This window comes from Denticeps clupeoides, chromosome 3, assembly GCF_900700375.1.
Source record: "Denticeps clupeoides chromosome 3, fDenClu1.1, whole genome shotgun sequence".
In the NCBI taxonomy this organism is placed as follows: domain Eukaryota; kingdom Metazoa; phylum Chordata; class Actinopteri; order Clupeiformes; family Denticipitidae; genus Denticeps; species Denticeps clupeoides.
This window is the reverse complement of record NC_041709.1, coordinates 11,701,353-11,716,950: the sequence shown is the minus strand read 5'-3', so window position 1 is coordinate 11,716,950 and position 15,598 is coordinate 11,701,353. Positions and strand designations below refer to the sequence as shown.

The 15,598-nt window shown below is 41.6% G+C and overlaps 1 protein-coding gene across 35 annotated transcripts in view; it reads left to right on the top strand.

The window, feature by feature from the left end:
• Positions 1-15,598, top strand: part of camk2b2 (calcium/calmodulin-dependent protein kinase (CaM kinase) II beta 2) — a 40,365-nt gene that overhangs the window by 4,902 nt on the left and 19,865 nt on the right. For 28 of the 35 annotated variants that reach the window (XM_028971607.1, XM_028971592.1, XM_028971610.1 and 25 more), the window contains exons 3-12: positions 5,223-5,282; positions 5,779-5,833; positions 6,263-6,328; positions 10,203-10,275; positions 13,142-13,244; positions 13,330-13,413; positions 13,583-13,677; positions 13,758-13,880; positions 14,396-14,479; positions 14,669-14,711. In XM_028971607.1, coding sequence (XP_028827440.1) covers positions 5,223-5,282; positions 5,779-5,833; positions 6,263-6,328; positions 10,203-10,275; positions 13,142-13,244; positions 13,330-13,413; positions 13,583-13,677; positions 13,758-13,880; positions 14,396-14,479; positions 14,669-14,711 — 786 coding nt within the window. Of the gene's footprint in view, positions 1-5,222; positions 5,283-5,778; positions 5,834-6,262; positions 6,329-8,400; positions 8,474-10,202; positions 10,276-13,141; positions 13,245-13,329; positions 13,414-13,582; positions 13,678-13,757; positions 13,881-14,395; positions 14,480-14,668; positions 14,712-15,598 lie in introns of all 35 variants that reach the window. The other 7 variants (XM_028971599.1, XM_028971581.1, XM_028971587.1 and 4 more) reach the window with 1 other exon arrangement.

Genomic DNA, 15,598 nt, shown 5'->3' with positions numbered 1-15,598 from the left:
TCATCTGACCCACAGACTGTGGCATATGGGCATGCATATACCATAGAGGTTGTTCCCAAACACACATTGCCAACAGATGCTCATCGCTTCAAATCTGATTGTTTAAAACCTACACCGCAGACATTATTCTAATTAGAATTAGGCAACAAAGGGTAAATGTATTGATAACATAGATTAATGCCCACCCTAGGGAAGCCAACTGAGCATACCAATAGCATTTTGGTAATGTGCTTCAATTTAGATTTTTAATGGTTAGTTCAATCTTCTGAAAAACCACAACATGGGAGGGCATGGAATTCTTTTTTTAGATATGCATTCAGCAAGTTAATGAGTTAATGGACATGCAGCTATTGTTGACCAGAAAAAGGTGAAGACAACATCAGTAAGACAAAAAATATATCAAACACAGCTGGTGCCTGCCTGAGAGGTTCACATTGACGCCTACGCAAACAGCTTAATTTTTTATGTTTCTTTTGAATTATTTGGTTTCTCCTTTTTAGTGGCCGTGTTTACACAGTGCTGAAAGATTTACGAGATAAAAAAAATAAAAATAAAGATCCCCAAGGGTGCATTTAAAAAGCAAAGAATTAATGCCAACAGCAGCAACAAATGGAAACTGGAGCAAAATGTGAGTGGGTTGGCCATAACTGTGTGGGGCATAACCAAAGGAACGTGTGGTGTACTCTCAGATCTATTGCGCGGAGGGCTGCTGTGAACCACCGACAATGGCAAGGCTCCTCCACACGGAACAATGCAGTTTCTGAGGGATCGGTCCAATTGGCGAGGTGGGAAGTGCTCAAGAGCACCTGCAATGCAGCAAGAAGATGACCTGGATTTACCCAAAATGTCACACGTTTGAAGCACTTGCCACTAAGTAGATGCCTTTGAGCCATGGAGCCATGTGATCCCCCACCACCCCCGCTGAATGGCTTTTGTGCTGCAAACAATAACAGTAAAACAGGCATTTCAGTCATAATAGCTCTTGACGGGAGTGTTTTTCATGTTTCTCTGGAGGCACTGTGGAAGCCAGTTACATTAGGCAGAATCTTTGAGAAGTTTCATAGTCAACCCTGCTGTGGCTTCCTCTACTCATAATTCACATTGGGGCAAAAGTTTACTTGCATCACAAATGTAGCAGCAGCCATTTTACAGGAAAAAAATACAGAAATAAGGGAAGAAAGAGGATAAACGTGCTCCTTGTTGGTTCTGCTTGTAAGTCTGGTGCTATTTTTGTTGGTGGTTGTCAGGGACGGAGACAGTGAAAGGTCATCCTGAAAAAGATCAGCGTGCACGAGTGTTACCCCACTTTATCTTGCCAGTGTGCTTCATGTTTTATTGTATTTTCTTTTGGACTGCCAACCTGTTTATCATATGATATTTTGCCAGTGATAAAAATAAAACATTTATGTTCAAGCTCAAGATCTTACGAGCATTATAATGTACATGTTAATATTGTTATTATTAATTTGTTCCCTTTGAGTATATTTCTTATTTTAATGTTTTAATATTATTATTATTAGAACCCTTTTTGGTTTTCCCTATCACTAGGACACGCACACATACTTAACCCTACTTCCACCCCAGCTGTCCGTTCACCCCCCCACCCTGTGAGTCATGATCTGTGGCCAGCCAGCCCCCTCAGCAGGCATCACTGGAGCAGAATTTGTACTCGTCATCATGCCTGCCTGCATTTTCCCAGCCAGAGCACACCCCTTTCATGCACCAGCGTCCCCAGCGAACAACCCCTCCCTGTCTGTTGTTGCCTCGTGTCGGGGTTCCGTTGTGGTTGACCTGCCTGTCCTCCTGACCCGACTTTATGCCAGTCACCGAAGAGTCGTGTGCCTCTGAGACCTGGGCTCATGCTTATACAGTACGAGTAATGGGATTTGAAATAAACCACAGAGAGCTTTTGCTTTTCTCAGGGCAAGAGAAATGAAGGGTGTTAGTAGCCTAGTGGGTAACACACTCGCCTATGAACCAGAAGATCCATGGTCAAATCCCACTTACTATCATTGTGTCCCTGAGCAAGACACTTAACCCTAAGTTGCTCCAGGGGGACTGTCCCTGTAACTACTGATTGTAAGTCGCTCTGGATAAATGCTGTAAATGTAAATGTAGAAATCATGAACGGTCACTTTCCCTTTTTGAGCAGTGAACTATTCTGCATAGGCCTACTTTATTATGACTTACACTGATACAGTACCATCCTTGTTTTACAGTATGTATAATTTTATAACTTATACTGTGGCACTGTTGAAGTCGTGGGATTGTATAAACGATACAGAAGACAACTGAATACATGACATTAGTTCATATTGTTCAGATGGCTGGGTGGCATGCCCTATAAATCATATTACAACATTTTCTTTATGCAACATTATTAATTGCGCCTTCCACTCTGTTATGTAAATTCTGTAGAAAACTGTCAAGCATGACCTTATTTCTAATTATACCACGGCCTTGGTGAATACTTGATTGTGATTGGATGGTAGGTGTGAGCTAAAATTGTCGTTAACTGCTAGTTGCAGTCAAATTCATTTGTCCCAGCTCATAAGAGCCTGATGGAAGAGTATCAGCTAAAAGGGTGGTAGTAGTCTAGTGGGTAACACACTCGCCTATGAACCAGAAGACCAAGGTTCAAATCCCACTTACTACCATTGTGTCCCTGAGCAAGACACTTAACCTTAAGTTGCTCCAGGGGGACTGTCCCTGTAACTACTGATTGTAAGTTGCTCTGGATAAGAGTGTCTGATAAATGCCATAAATGTAAAAGGGGAACAATTATACATTTTTGTAGAACAATAAATCTGACAGTTATCTGAAGAAGAAAAACACTGTAAATAGAGGAGGAGGGGAGGAGAACCTTCAGGGCAGTGGTTGGCCTAGTGGTTAATGAAGCGTACCCGTAATCGGAAGGATGCTGGTTTGTATCCCGAACTGCCAATGTGCCACTGAGCAAAGTACCATCCTCACACACTCCCAGGGCACCTTTCATGGCTGCCCACTGCTCACAGAGGGTAATGGGTTAAATGCAGAGGACACATTTAATTGTGTGCACTGTGTGCTGTACTGTTTCACAATCAGTTATGCGGACAACCAGACCAGTTGATCCTCTGTGGCGACAGAGCTAAAGGATGATGACTTATTGTTATTTTGTGTGCTTGATGGCTTTTCCATGGAAATCTGACCATGGTACATAAAAGGTGTAGGGCTGATGTTTTGTGTTATAATATTTGCACCTCAGATTCTCAGTATGGACAAGTGATTGGCAATTAATCACTGCCTGCAGTCATGAGTCAAAAATATTTCTAATGATGTTGCAGGCAGTCAGAAAATTATAAGCATAATAGTCAAATGTGACCCAAGGGCTGAGGAAAAGCTGGTCGAGCATCATTATTTCTTTACTAATGTTGCCAGTGTGAATCTCTGACAATTTAACTGCATAGGGTGAATTGTAATCTTTGATGGTGATGAAGTGGGTGGTGGGTGTTCAAACCTCTAGGACCTCCAGATAATTTTTTTTTCTTACTAGTGACCACATAATTCTTGTAGCGTTTGGTTTCTATTTGGAATTCACTTGCAACAGTAAAGTATAGAAAAAGAAACACCAAATTGTATGTTTTATCATCAATTTAATTCGGTAAAGTCTTAAGTGAGACTAATTATTCTTATCAAGTGTGGTATGGTTTGCTGTAGCATATACTTCAGAGTGGCTTATATCTTCCTATAAATGTATTATGTAATAATGATTATGGAACCAGTGTTAATAGAGTACTGAGACCAAAATTGGACTCATGCAAGAAAAGAAGAATTTAGGCTGTGACATTTAAATTGATGACAGTATAACTTCTCACATTGTGATAATGATGCTGCCATAATCGTTTTTTTTTTCTTTTTGTTATTTAAAAGTAGATCCTCATCATTAGCTACCCTTTTAGAACCACAGTAATGCACTGCTTGCAACACCCTTCCAGCACATATCTTTCAGTAATGAACACCCTGTCGTGCGCAATTGCTCGCTGATAGAATGATTTCTCAGGTCTGTCTTTGGTGTGAATTATTCATTATAAATAGTGGTGATGTAGCGCAGTCCCAGCCGGCTGCTGCATGTCCAAGGCTGTATGTGAGAGAGAGAGAGAGAGAGAGAGAGAGAGAGACGGCTGTGCTGAGCTTCAGCGTGCTGGGCTGGCCTGGTATTGATATTTTCCTCCCTGCAATGTGAAACTGAGGCCTACAGTGTCTGACTGCTCCCATTACACACTCCTTTGCATGTATCTCTTTTGTATGATGACACTGCATTGGTAAGCAATGTCAGCCAGAGGGTCACCTTGTCTCAAAAAGAATACAAGTCAAGCTTGAATAAGCTTTCTTTTAAGGAGTTTCTAGTTTATTTTTCATGCAAATACATTTGACTAATACATTGGGTACAGAAAGTATTCAGTATTTTGTTATATTGCAGCCATTTGTTAAAATCATTTAAGTTTATTTGTTCTTCATTAATGTACACACAGTACCCCATATTGACAGAAAAACACAGAATTGTTGACATTTTTGCAGATTTATTAACAAAGAAAAACTGAAATATCACATGGTCCCAAGTTTTCAGACCCTTTGCTCAGTATGTAGTAGAAGCGCCCTTTTGATCTAATACAGCCATTAGTCTTTTTGGGAAAGATGCAACAAGCTTTTCACACCTGGATTTGGGGATCCATTCCTCATTTTAGCTATGTGCGTGTCTGGGGTCCTGAGCTCTAAGGAGCTTTCCCATCGATTGCAACCAGTCGTCCTGTCCCTGCAGCTGCAAAATACCCCACAACATAATGCTGCCACCGCCATGCTTCACTGTTGGGACTGTTTTGGACAGGTGATGAGCAATGCCTGGTTTTCTCCATACATACTACTTAGAATTAAGGCCAAAAATGATTGATGTCAACCCAGCAACCCAAGTGTGTAGTACTCAGTACACCTTATGAGCATAGTTCACAGAATTAGTCTAGACAGTACAGTGACTGTCAGCCTTGATTTGGCCCCCTGTGGTTCTCACCTGTTGTGTCTGTGGCCTTTATTGAGCTGTCATGTCAGTACCATGTCCCATCCACTTTCAGTCTCTGCTTAGTGCAATGATAGTTTATAGACTGTGGAGGAACTTTGCGGTTGCAACAAGACTTTTACAAGGCGGTTTTCCAATTTGATCTCATTTGTTTGTTCCCCTTTGTTCACAGATCACCAGAAGCTTGAACGTGAAGCTCGGATCTGCCGTCTGCTAAAGCATCCCAATATTGGTACATAAGTTGCTATCACTGCAATACATTAAACAAAAGCTGAAATGACTTTAAAATATGTTATTTGTTGACCAGAAATGTTATATGACTTCATGAAATGGAGTCATATCTATACTATCTATACGTTTGTTGCTTCTGTGTACAGTTTCTTACTTATGTACAATTTCCCTTTACTAATTATATGTTTGGGTAAAATGAGGCCAGAATCTCATGCATGCATGCATTTATATATGGAAGGGAAAACAAGCATCTTCAACTAAGGCACATCAATCAATTCCACAAAAGCATGAAAAATAAATATATACACACACACACACACACACATATATATATGCGCCAAGGTGCCACTGAGGTGCCATGGATTTGGAAATAGAGATATGGGTATGGTCTGTGAATGATGTCACCAACAAGTCTTCAGTGTCTAAATGGTCAAATTAGTTTTTTTTTGTTTGTAATTTTTGGGGGTAATTTCTCAGTTCTTCTCTCCCTCTGACAGTTCGTCTCCATGACAGTATATCAGAGGAGGGCTTCCACTACCTGCTGTTTGACCTGTAAGTGTCAGCCTGTCATTAAACCCCAAACCCCTTGCCACACTGCTGCATCCCACTAACCAAATTTCTCTCCCACGTTGTGATATGATGCTCCTGCTTTTCTCTCATTATGATATTACCGTCGCCTCTTTCACCACCCCTTGCTTTCCCCCTGCTCTGGAGCTTGTTTCCATGACAACAGAGCTGGGCAGTGCAGCTGAAGAGACTCCTGCAGGAAGGGGTTTCCTCCCAAAACCCAGGGTTTTTTCTTCTAGAGGATTCCCCCGTTTTTCTGCAGCACAACACACTCACTTACACACAAATGTCAGGGGAACACACAGTCACCCAAAATCAGTTCCCAACAAGCATGCAAACTAGGACTGAGAATGATGCTCAGATTACTGTTTTGCTGTCAAAGATTTGGGTTAACTGTGTTACTCTGCCACACAGGGTAACAGGCGGAGAACTGTTTGAGGACATCGTAGCAAGAGAGTATTACAGTGAAGCTGACGCCAGGTTGGGTGTTTTAAAAATACTCCTTTTTTTTTTAATCCCAGCCTTTTTCTCATTTCTCCCACCCTTTCCCTCATCCATTTATTTGCTTCATCCATGCTTTATACATGCACTGCAGTAGAGAGTAAAGGATGAATATAGGTTCACAGTCAGAGTCATATTTACAATAAAACATACCACAGTTCCATAATGCAATATTCTATGTCAGTACTATTTTACTGTTTTAATGGTTAATAGAGGTGCAGAGAACAGGAGCGAGTGGCAGTGTTTTTTTTTTTTAAACGTATCCATTGCACCGCACTGTGCCAGAAAGCACACATCCCCAGCTTTGCTTTGCATAGCACCTCTTCTTTTTGCCTTTCTCTCCTCAGCCCGATGTTTTCTCATGATTCCTGTCTTCCGTTCCTCACACACATACGCACACACACAGAGGCATAGACACACAGTGCTGTCCCCTCAGGAGAGTAACTTTAATCAATTTGACTATGTGGGAGTATGCGGAGGTGTGAGAGAGAGTTAGTGAGAGAGCGAATAAGACAGAGAAAAAGCAAGATAGAAAAAGAGAAAACAGATGAAGAGAACGGTATGAAGAACGAGATGAATTTCGATGCAACATTGGGAAACACTAGTGTCAACACTGTTGCAGTTTGCGTGTGTCCGTGTGTGTTTGTGTTTGACAGTTTGCAAGAAATAAAGGAAGAAGCCAGATGTTACATGTATGAATAAAGGCCCTCGAAACTTGGCACAGTTTCTCTGCGCACCATCCTGTGGGCCACACCCTACGCACCTGCTCCTCCCCCGCTGCTCCCCAGCCCAGCGCGACCTCCTCGGAAATTAGGGCTGTAATTAGTGGAGATAATTAGTGTGTCAGCCCCCAGCACCAGGCCCTTGTGTCGACTTCACAGCTCAGCTGCTCTTCACACGCTTACACACTGCTGCTCTCGTTCCGAACATGCGCGAGCTGCGACTGTGCCCCGGTCGGCATTCTGGACCCTGCGCTAGGCGATTGTGACCTGTCGGCTGCAGCCACTTCTTCCCTCCCATGCTTGGTGAAGAGCCCTAGAAAATGGTGTTGAAGAGAAGAGGATAAAAATAACTAGAGTTTCCCGGACACCTCTCTGCCCCTCATCCACTTTATTCTGTCCATTTTTTTTCTGTAGTGGTTGGCGAAGAAAAGTATAGATTTTGGTTTGAAACTTGGGTGTGTGTGTGTGTGTGTGTGTGTGTGTGTGTGTGTGTGTGTGCCTTAGCATTGCTCTTTCTGTCAATAAATAAAATAAATCAGCACAATGTTGGATGTGTTTTGTATACCAAATGTCCCCACTAACCCCCTAAAATCTGAAATTTGTTGGGGATGTTCTTATCCACTCCAGGTGAGTCTCAGAGTGGGACTAAGCCTTTGTGGAAAGTGAGTGAGTGAACAATAATAGTCAAGGTAGCATAACGTAATCTTTTCAAAGGGAACTGATCAATAAATACTTAACTATATATTGATATATTAGTCTTAGAATCTTTCCAACACACATATGTAACATATTAATTTCCTTAAACATAAGTGTTTGTGTGTGTGTGTGTGCATTCTGCAGAGTTGCATATACAGGACTTGTCAGATAAAACACAGCAACAGCCCTGTAACCCAGTGAAGTGCTTACACTGTATCACTTCCATTTCCTCTTCTATAGCAGAATTACAGTGTTTAGCCCCTACTTGATTTTTGTTCTCTGCACCCTTGTTAAAAAATGTAGCATTGGTTGGTGCAATGTACATGCTCCCATTACGTTCCTCCCCCACATGTTCCTGAGAGGCTGTGAATGTATCTGGCACAGCGCTGTTTCTGGTGCTCACTGTGCTGAACATGTAGTGTTCCTGCCGTTGTCCCTTTAATTTTCTTGGTTTTCCCTCATGAGTTTGTCATTCAAACTCAGACAATATTCACCCAAACTGCCCCACACCTGTTTCCAGTAGCCTTATGCTCTGTCTGTTTCACCCCACCCTCTTTCCATTCATCCACTCCCTTTCTTTCTTTCTTTCTTTCTTTCTTTCTTTCTTTCTTTCTTTCTTTCTTACCTTCACAGTCACTGTATTCATCAAATTCTAGACAGTGTCTGTCACATTCACCAACATGACATAGTGCACAGGGATCTGAAGGTCAGTATGCGCAGTGCACTGGCTGCTGCATGGGACTGCCTGCCTGGTTGAACTTTGCCTGTGTCTCCGTAGGCCCCGTCAGAACACGTGTCGGCCTTGTATCTGCACGCCGCTGCACTGGGGGTCTCCAAACCCCCCTCTCTCAACGCCCATGTTCCTTTTACACACGCATCACCTCCCACGCCTTGACTAATTTAATATGCTGTTTTGTTCCCAGTTGGCTGTGTGTCATATTTGATAGCTACGTGTCTAAGTGGTGTTCTGTATAGAGGTGTCTGAGCTGAGTGTCGGTTGGAGGATGGAAAAGAGATTTTAAGGAGCATTATAACGATCTGTACTATAATATTAAATGTTGCGTGTAGGGTGTATAGCACTCCTCAACACTGCTGTTCTACCACTATGTACAATTTTACACAAATACAGCTGAACTGAGTTCTATATTTTCTTGGAGTGTTCACAAGAATTATAGTTCTGATGTAGCTGCATGTTTGGTTGCGGAAATTCAGGTGGAAGGGAAGAGACTGGTGCAATGCAAAAGTGATGTTTTGACAGGAATGGTTTTCAATAGTTCAAAATGACAAAGGAGGTCATGGGAGAGCTGTCAATCATTCCTATTGCATCCTCCTATTTTAAACTTTAAACAGTTCTAGGTGTCAGAAATAATGACACAGGGATCATTAAAAAGTGCTATTGATGATAAACATGTGCTCTCTCTAAGATACAGGTAACTAGCAGCCATTCCTGTTTGTATCTCTTTATTTCTCTTTATACATGCTTCAATTAGCTAACACTCCCTATGTGGTGTAGTTATAGTTCCCCCAAAAAAAACATGCCTGTGTAGCTTTGTCTAAAGGAAAAACAGTGTGGGTGACAGTGTCTGGTGTGTCTGGCAGTCTGTTGGTCCTGCCAGCCAAAATCTGTGTCTTACCTTCATACTGGTCATCGTTTACCTACCATCCTAGAAGCATTTTATTAACAGCAACATGCAGCACTCCAATCTGTATGTGTTCACTGTTATCTCAGAATGGCAATTTCTGAGTAAAACATGCCCTCAGTCAAGCTCCTGTGGCTGGTGATGTCCAGTCTCGGTCTGTGCTATTTGCAGACATGGAACTTGCACAAGTTAAAAATTATTCTGTGCACCTGTAAGTGGGACACTGAGGAACACACATGACACACAAAGATCCTCATGCTATATCAGGAGCACACACCTACGCAGACTCACAGCCCCCGCTTGATCAGCCTGAACGTGGGAATATTCCACATTACCCTACGCTCAGCCACCCTAAACACACTTTAGAGACAAAAGGACATTTGTCTGATAACATGCTTTTCTAAAGTAAGCTCTCTTTTTATTTGGTAGGGATTTCATGTCTGTCAAAGTCAGCCGTCAAAGTCAGCCAAGTAACAGACCTCCCAAAAGCCATTTTGAATGATTTATGATGAATGTAATTTCCCCCTTATAATGTATTGTGCTGAGATTAAGACATGAGTGGGTCGCTGCCTGGTTTCAGTGATGTTTCAGTGGTGCTGGGCATTTGTGACACCTGAAATGACTGATTTGAAAAGACTTTTCAACTTTTTTCATAGATTTTTTTAAACAATTTTTTGGATAGGAGAGCATCTTGTGGTGCAGGATTTTTGCCTCTCTCTTTCTCTCTACCCTTGCCTGTGCATGAGAATGTAGCACTGCTCAAACTAACATGCGCCCCCTGGTGTTTGCATGCAGTCATTGCATCCAGCAGATCCTGGAGGCGGTGCTTCACTGCCACCAAATGGGCGTCGTCCACCGTGATCTCAAGGTGAGTGACAAGTACTGTGTAGTGGTTTTTGTTTGTATTTTGGCTTGTATGTTTTTGAGTTTGTTTTGTGGAAGCTCTAAATGATTTAGGTGTCTTGCAGTATTATAGAGTTTTATAGGGATGAAGTGTACTTCATCTCTTTTTATGCATGTTTGTAGTTTTTTGGCATGCAGTGTGCTGTTCATAGTCACGCATGTGCTGTTTGTCACATTTATGAATGTTGCATGCACAACTAATTAGAATGCATGATGAAAAAAAACTTGATGGTAGTGGGAAGGTTGATGTTTTTCTTTTTTTGATGTCACTGGAAAATTCTCAAATAGATAAAAATATCATGTTACATCTGACATGTGCTGAAGTATAATAATAATTTTTGCTCCTGTGTGTCTAAAAAAGAAACTGGTATTGAGCTCTGTGCCCTTTAAACAGTGGACTGTGTTACAGATTTTGACATTGAGCTGGCATTTTCAGGATGAATATGAATCACTTGCACTCTCAGTGGACGTGTATCAGTAGGTTCATATATAATTTTTTTTAAACCATTTTCCCATTAGTTTCTTCTGGGAGAAGGGGCTTGGTCAGAGAATTAGTGAGAAAGAGTGATTGATAAAGCCCACGCAGCTCCTCTCTCTTCTAACCCACTTTCTCACCCAGTGCAACTTCCACCGGAGCGGAAGGAGCCTAACCTACTAACCACCAGAACGTGTGAGGCTGCTGCGCTGAGCACTGCACACAGTGTGGGTGTAAGAGAGAAAATCAGATAGCGACAGGCAGAGAATGTGTGTCTAGGGAAAATGGAGTTTCCATTCACTAATGTGTATGTTGCCTGCATGCTTCAATGCGTTTTTTTAAAATGCATTGGAATTTTGTCTGAGTGCGTATTTACAGAGAGAGAGAGAGAATGAGAAACAGAGAAAGAGATGTTATGGATTTGAATAAAGACTGAAAACTTGGCAGAGTTTCTCATCTCAGAGGCAAGATTATGCAGAGCGTTCTTCCCGGTGAGAATGACTTCACATCTGAGCACAACAGCATTTTGCTGGATGATGGATATTGTAATAATCTGTAATAATCGCCACTTGAGGTTCTGCTGAGCTGAAGCCTCTACAAGCACTTTCAGTAATGTGTGCAATGATTGCGGTGGCATTGTTTGGAGTTTTAAGTAGACTGGATGCTGTGTTCATGACAGGACGGAAGACAGAATATTGAAAGATGAGTTAGATTTCCAGGTGAAAGGGATTTTTAAAAGAGAGTAAAGAAATTAACTACAAAGGTTATATACAGTTGTGACCAAACATTTTTGAGAATGCACCACAGAAAAACTAACAAAAAGATCTGAAAACACTTTATGAAAACCAGTATTTGCGTCATTCTCAAAACAATTGCCACAACTGAAGTCCAGTGATTTTATCACAGTTAATAACCTATCTAAACCCCTAACAGAAAATAATGAATATCACAGCCAGAACTATTTTACTGGCAGCAAATGAAGGTTGTAATATCGATATAAAAATATACAAACATTTTCTTATTTAGCTGAGCTGCCGAATGTACATCTATTATGGCACATGAGTCCTAGAGGGGCAAATCTCTTCACATTTTGAAGGTTTCTCTTCAGTTCTTAATCCTCTGCTTTCTACCACACAGGTATTGAGCTGAATTAGGTTTGTTGGAACAGGGAAAGGCATCAAAGATATTGAGACAGGTCTGACATTTAGCCATTGACTTTGTTATGCTTTTTTTTACCAATTTTTTTAAAAAGATCAAACATTAGGCTCTCTCAAGCTAAACCTGATATCTGACATATGACCCATAACATGCAAGAACTTATGTTACTTATTGCGTTATATTAGTTACTATCTGATTATTATGTTAATGTTGTTAAATTGCTCGCTTTCGCGTTTTCTTGCTGAAAGTGGGTTTTGTATAGCACCCGGCCTACCGGCCTACTTTCAGCTGGATCACTTGTTGCCATAACAACTGTCCATGTTCAACCCCAGCACTCATAGGAGTACATGGAGGCATCCATGTTTTTTCCTGTTTTTACTATCTTACTATGTTCACTGACTAATTTGCATCCTGTATTTAGATTTTGCACCCTTGCAATTTAGACCCCTATATTCCTTTAGGTCATGTTTATTTATATTTATCCATATTCAGCCTCAGGCAGTCCAAATTGTATTTTAGATATTGTTATGTATGAATATATTGCCGAAATGTTGGTGGAAAAGAACACCATGTGATCTTTAAATAGAAATGCATGCAGGTCCTATACCACTTGGCCTTATACATTGTGAGTGTGTGTGTGTGTGTGGTTTCCTAAAGATTAACAATGTAATTTGTCACACCTGATATTTTTGCATTGATGTCGTGTAAATAAACCAGGTAACAGTAGAAAATATTAGGTGTGACAGATTGATTCAATTTTTTTAAGTTTAGCCAGTGTTTTCTTTTTTCAGTGCACCCCAGCTCTGACACAGACTAATGATGCGCTGTAATCTGGGCCAGGCTGGCCTGGCTGCAGAGGCCACATGGCCATTGCTCCACTCAGATCCACTCAACCCTTCACGAGGCCTCTGCTGATCAAGCTGCCTCTGGAGTTAAAATTAGATCCGCAAAATCTGGAAAATTCCTCTTCTCTTCTCCCTGAGATACTGTACAGAAAGGGATTTGGAGAGTTGGTAGTGAGCCAGGCTGTGTTTAAATAGAATGTCATATCATAAGGCTAAGGAGAGTGTTAGGATGCAGATTTTAGCTGCTCTGATTTTGGACCAGTTCAACACAGTTTGAAGTAATGAGTCATGTGATTATAGGTGATTTGATAATGTAAGTGCACACTATGTGCCACTTCCTGTCTTTGCCCCAGCCAGAGAATCTGCTCTTGGCCAGCAAGTGTAAGAATGCAGCGGTGAAGCTTGCAGACTTTGGGCTGGCTATTGAGGTTCAGGGTGACCAGCAGGCCTGGTTTGGTGAGTAACCTTGACCGCCAAAGCCACTGTCCTTTCGTTTTATGTGTGCTTTAAAAACGTTCATGTAAGCACATTGTATATGCAGGATTTGCTGGGACACCGGGGTACTTGTCCCCTGAGGTGCTGAGGAAGGAGGCTTATGGCAAACCTGTAGACATCTGGGCTTGTGGTAGGTCCAGACATACCTTCACCAAACATTGGGACATATATGATTCATCACGAAGAGTAAAATATTACATAGAAACCACAGAAGACAGAACCTTCAAGATGACATTTACTGTTTCTTGACTGGGCCTCAAAGTACCTTAAATACATAAAACGTTCTCATTCAATTTTAGGAGTGATTCTGTACATTCTGCTGGTGGGTTATCCTCCTTTCTGGGATGAAGACCAGCACAAACTTTATCAGCAGATCAAAGCTGGAGCCTATGATGTATGTATTTGTGTGTGTGTTCACGTATGTGTCTGTGAGCCTGTATATGAGTATGTAACATTCTGCACCTTTCTCCTCAGTTCCCTTCACCCGAGTGGGACACTGTCACCCCTGAGGCCAAGAACCTCATCAACCAGATGCTCACCATCAACCCGGCCAAGAGGATCACTGCCCAGGAGGCTCTCAAACACCCCTGGGTCTGCGTGAGTACACACACTAGCATCAGGACCAGGACACACCATCATTAATTATCTATAGATTCACCATGGTAAACAACATACAGATACAGGAAATTCTTCCATGATGCAGTCAGGCTGTTTCAGAGCTGATTTTCATCAGATTTGTAAAAACAATTCAACATTTTTATTTTAATATTTTTTTTACCAAGATCAATTGCTTTTGCTATAGGTTAGATTCTTGTTTAAACTTTACACAACACTGGTCATTCTTATTAAAAGTAGAGGTTATAGGGAGCGTTTCTGACTTTCAAGTCTCCTGCTGAGGCATGTTTGTTGCTCACTTGGGCACACCTACAATACCATATATGTTTATTCATGTTGTTTAAACAGAAAGGTTTTTATTAGCCATCAATGTTAATTTTATGTCAACTCTGCTGATGCCAATATACGGTCAATTGATCAGAACATGCCTATGGAAAATAAACATTGTAAGTAAATGTGTATTGGGAATGGGGTAACTGCTCGTTTTTCTTTTACAGCAACGTTCTACAGTGGCTTCAATGATGCACAGGCAAGAGACGGTTGAGTGTCTGAAAAAATTTAACGCCAGGAGGAAACTGAAGGTTTGTCAGTTTGTATTTTCTGGCTAAGACTCCACACTTACCCTCCCTTGCCCATCACAGTCAAGTTACAGTTTTCCATGCAAAGCAAAGAACTTCAACCACTAAATCTCTTTTTTTTGCAGTAGCATCTATAATCTGTGCTGTGAAATTGCCTGAAACTTGAATTATATGTTTTTTTTTACTTTACAGGGAGCTATTCTGACCACGATGCTGGTGTCCCGAAACTTCTCTGGTGAGTTGACAAGCCTGCCACATCCTTTAAGAGCACTTTTTCTCACATATCTCACCAAAATGTCTCAGCTGAGTAAATCTGCTATTGTTTTCTTATCTGCAACTTCTTTTTTCTTCCACACAGCAGTTGTGAACTGTGAACAAATTTTTTTCACACATGCATTTTCTGGCAGCGTGCATGGCGCTGCAGCTAGGAAGAGCACATTTTGGAAGAGCAGTACAGTGCAAACCATGTAAAATCTGTTACAGAGTTACAGAGTGAAGTTTACTCCAATGGTAAATCTGATTTCTCCCAAGAGGGTGTAGTGGGAGCAGTGTGTAAGAATGGAGCTACGGGTGCCGGTAGCTACACACTCATGCATCTGCAACGAACACGCTACACGCAGATCTCAGCAGGACATGCCGTTAATTGAGGGTTTTGTGTATGTGCTGGTGTGCCAAAATGTTTGTGAATTTCCGGCTCTGTGGTATATAATAACATGTGATTTATGTCTGCCCTAATGGAGCATCTGCTCGTGCTCTCACACTCTCACTCGTCCCCTGTCTCACTCACACTTACAGACACACTCGTAACCAGAAGTGCACATACACACACACACACACACACACACACACACACACACATTCTCATACACACAGAGTCAAACAGCAGGGAGGTGGGCGGCAGTGACAGAGCATTAGGTCTGAGAGACTTAAAAGAGAACCTCCTCTCCTCTCTTCTCCTTTCCTGTCTTCAACTCTCCTCACTTCTCCTTTCCACTCCTCTCTTCTGTTTTCTCTTTCCTCTTTTCCCTTCCACTCCATCTCCATCTCTCCTTCATCATCCCTTTCTTCTCTGCGCTCTCATTACTGTAATTACCTCATCCTTTGGGATGAGTCAGCCAGCGA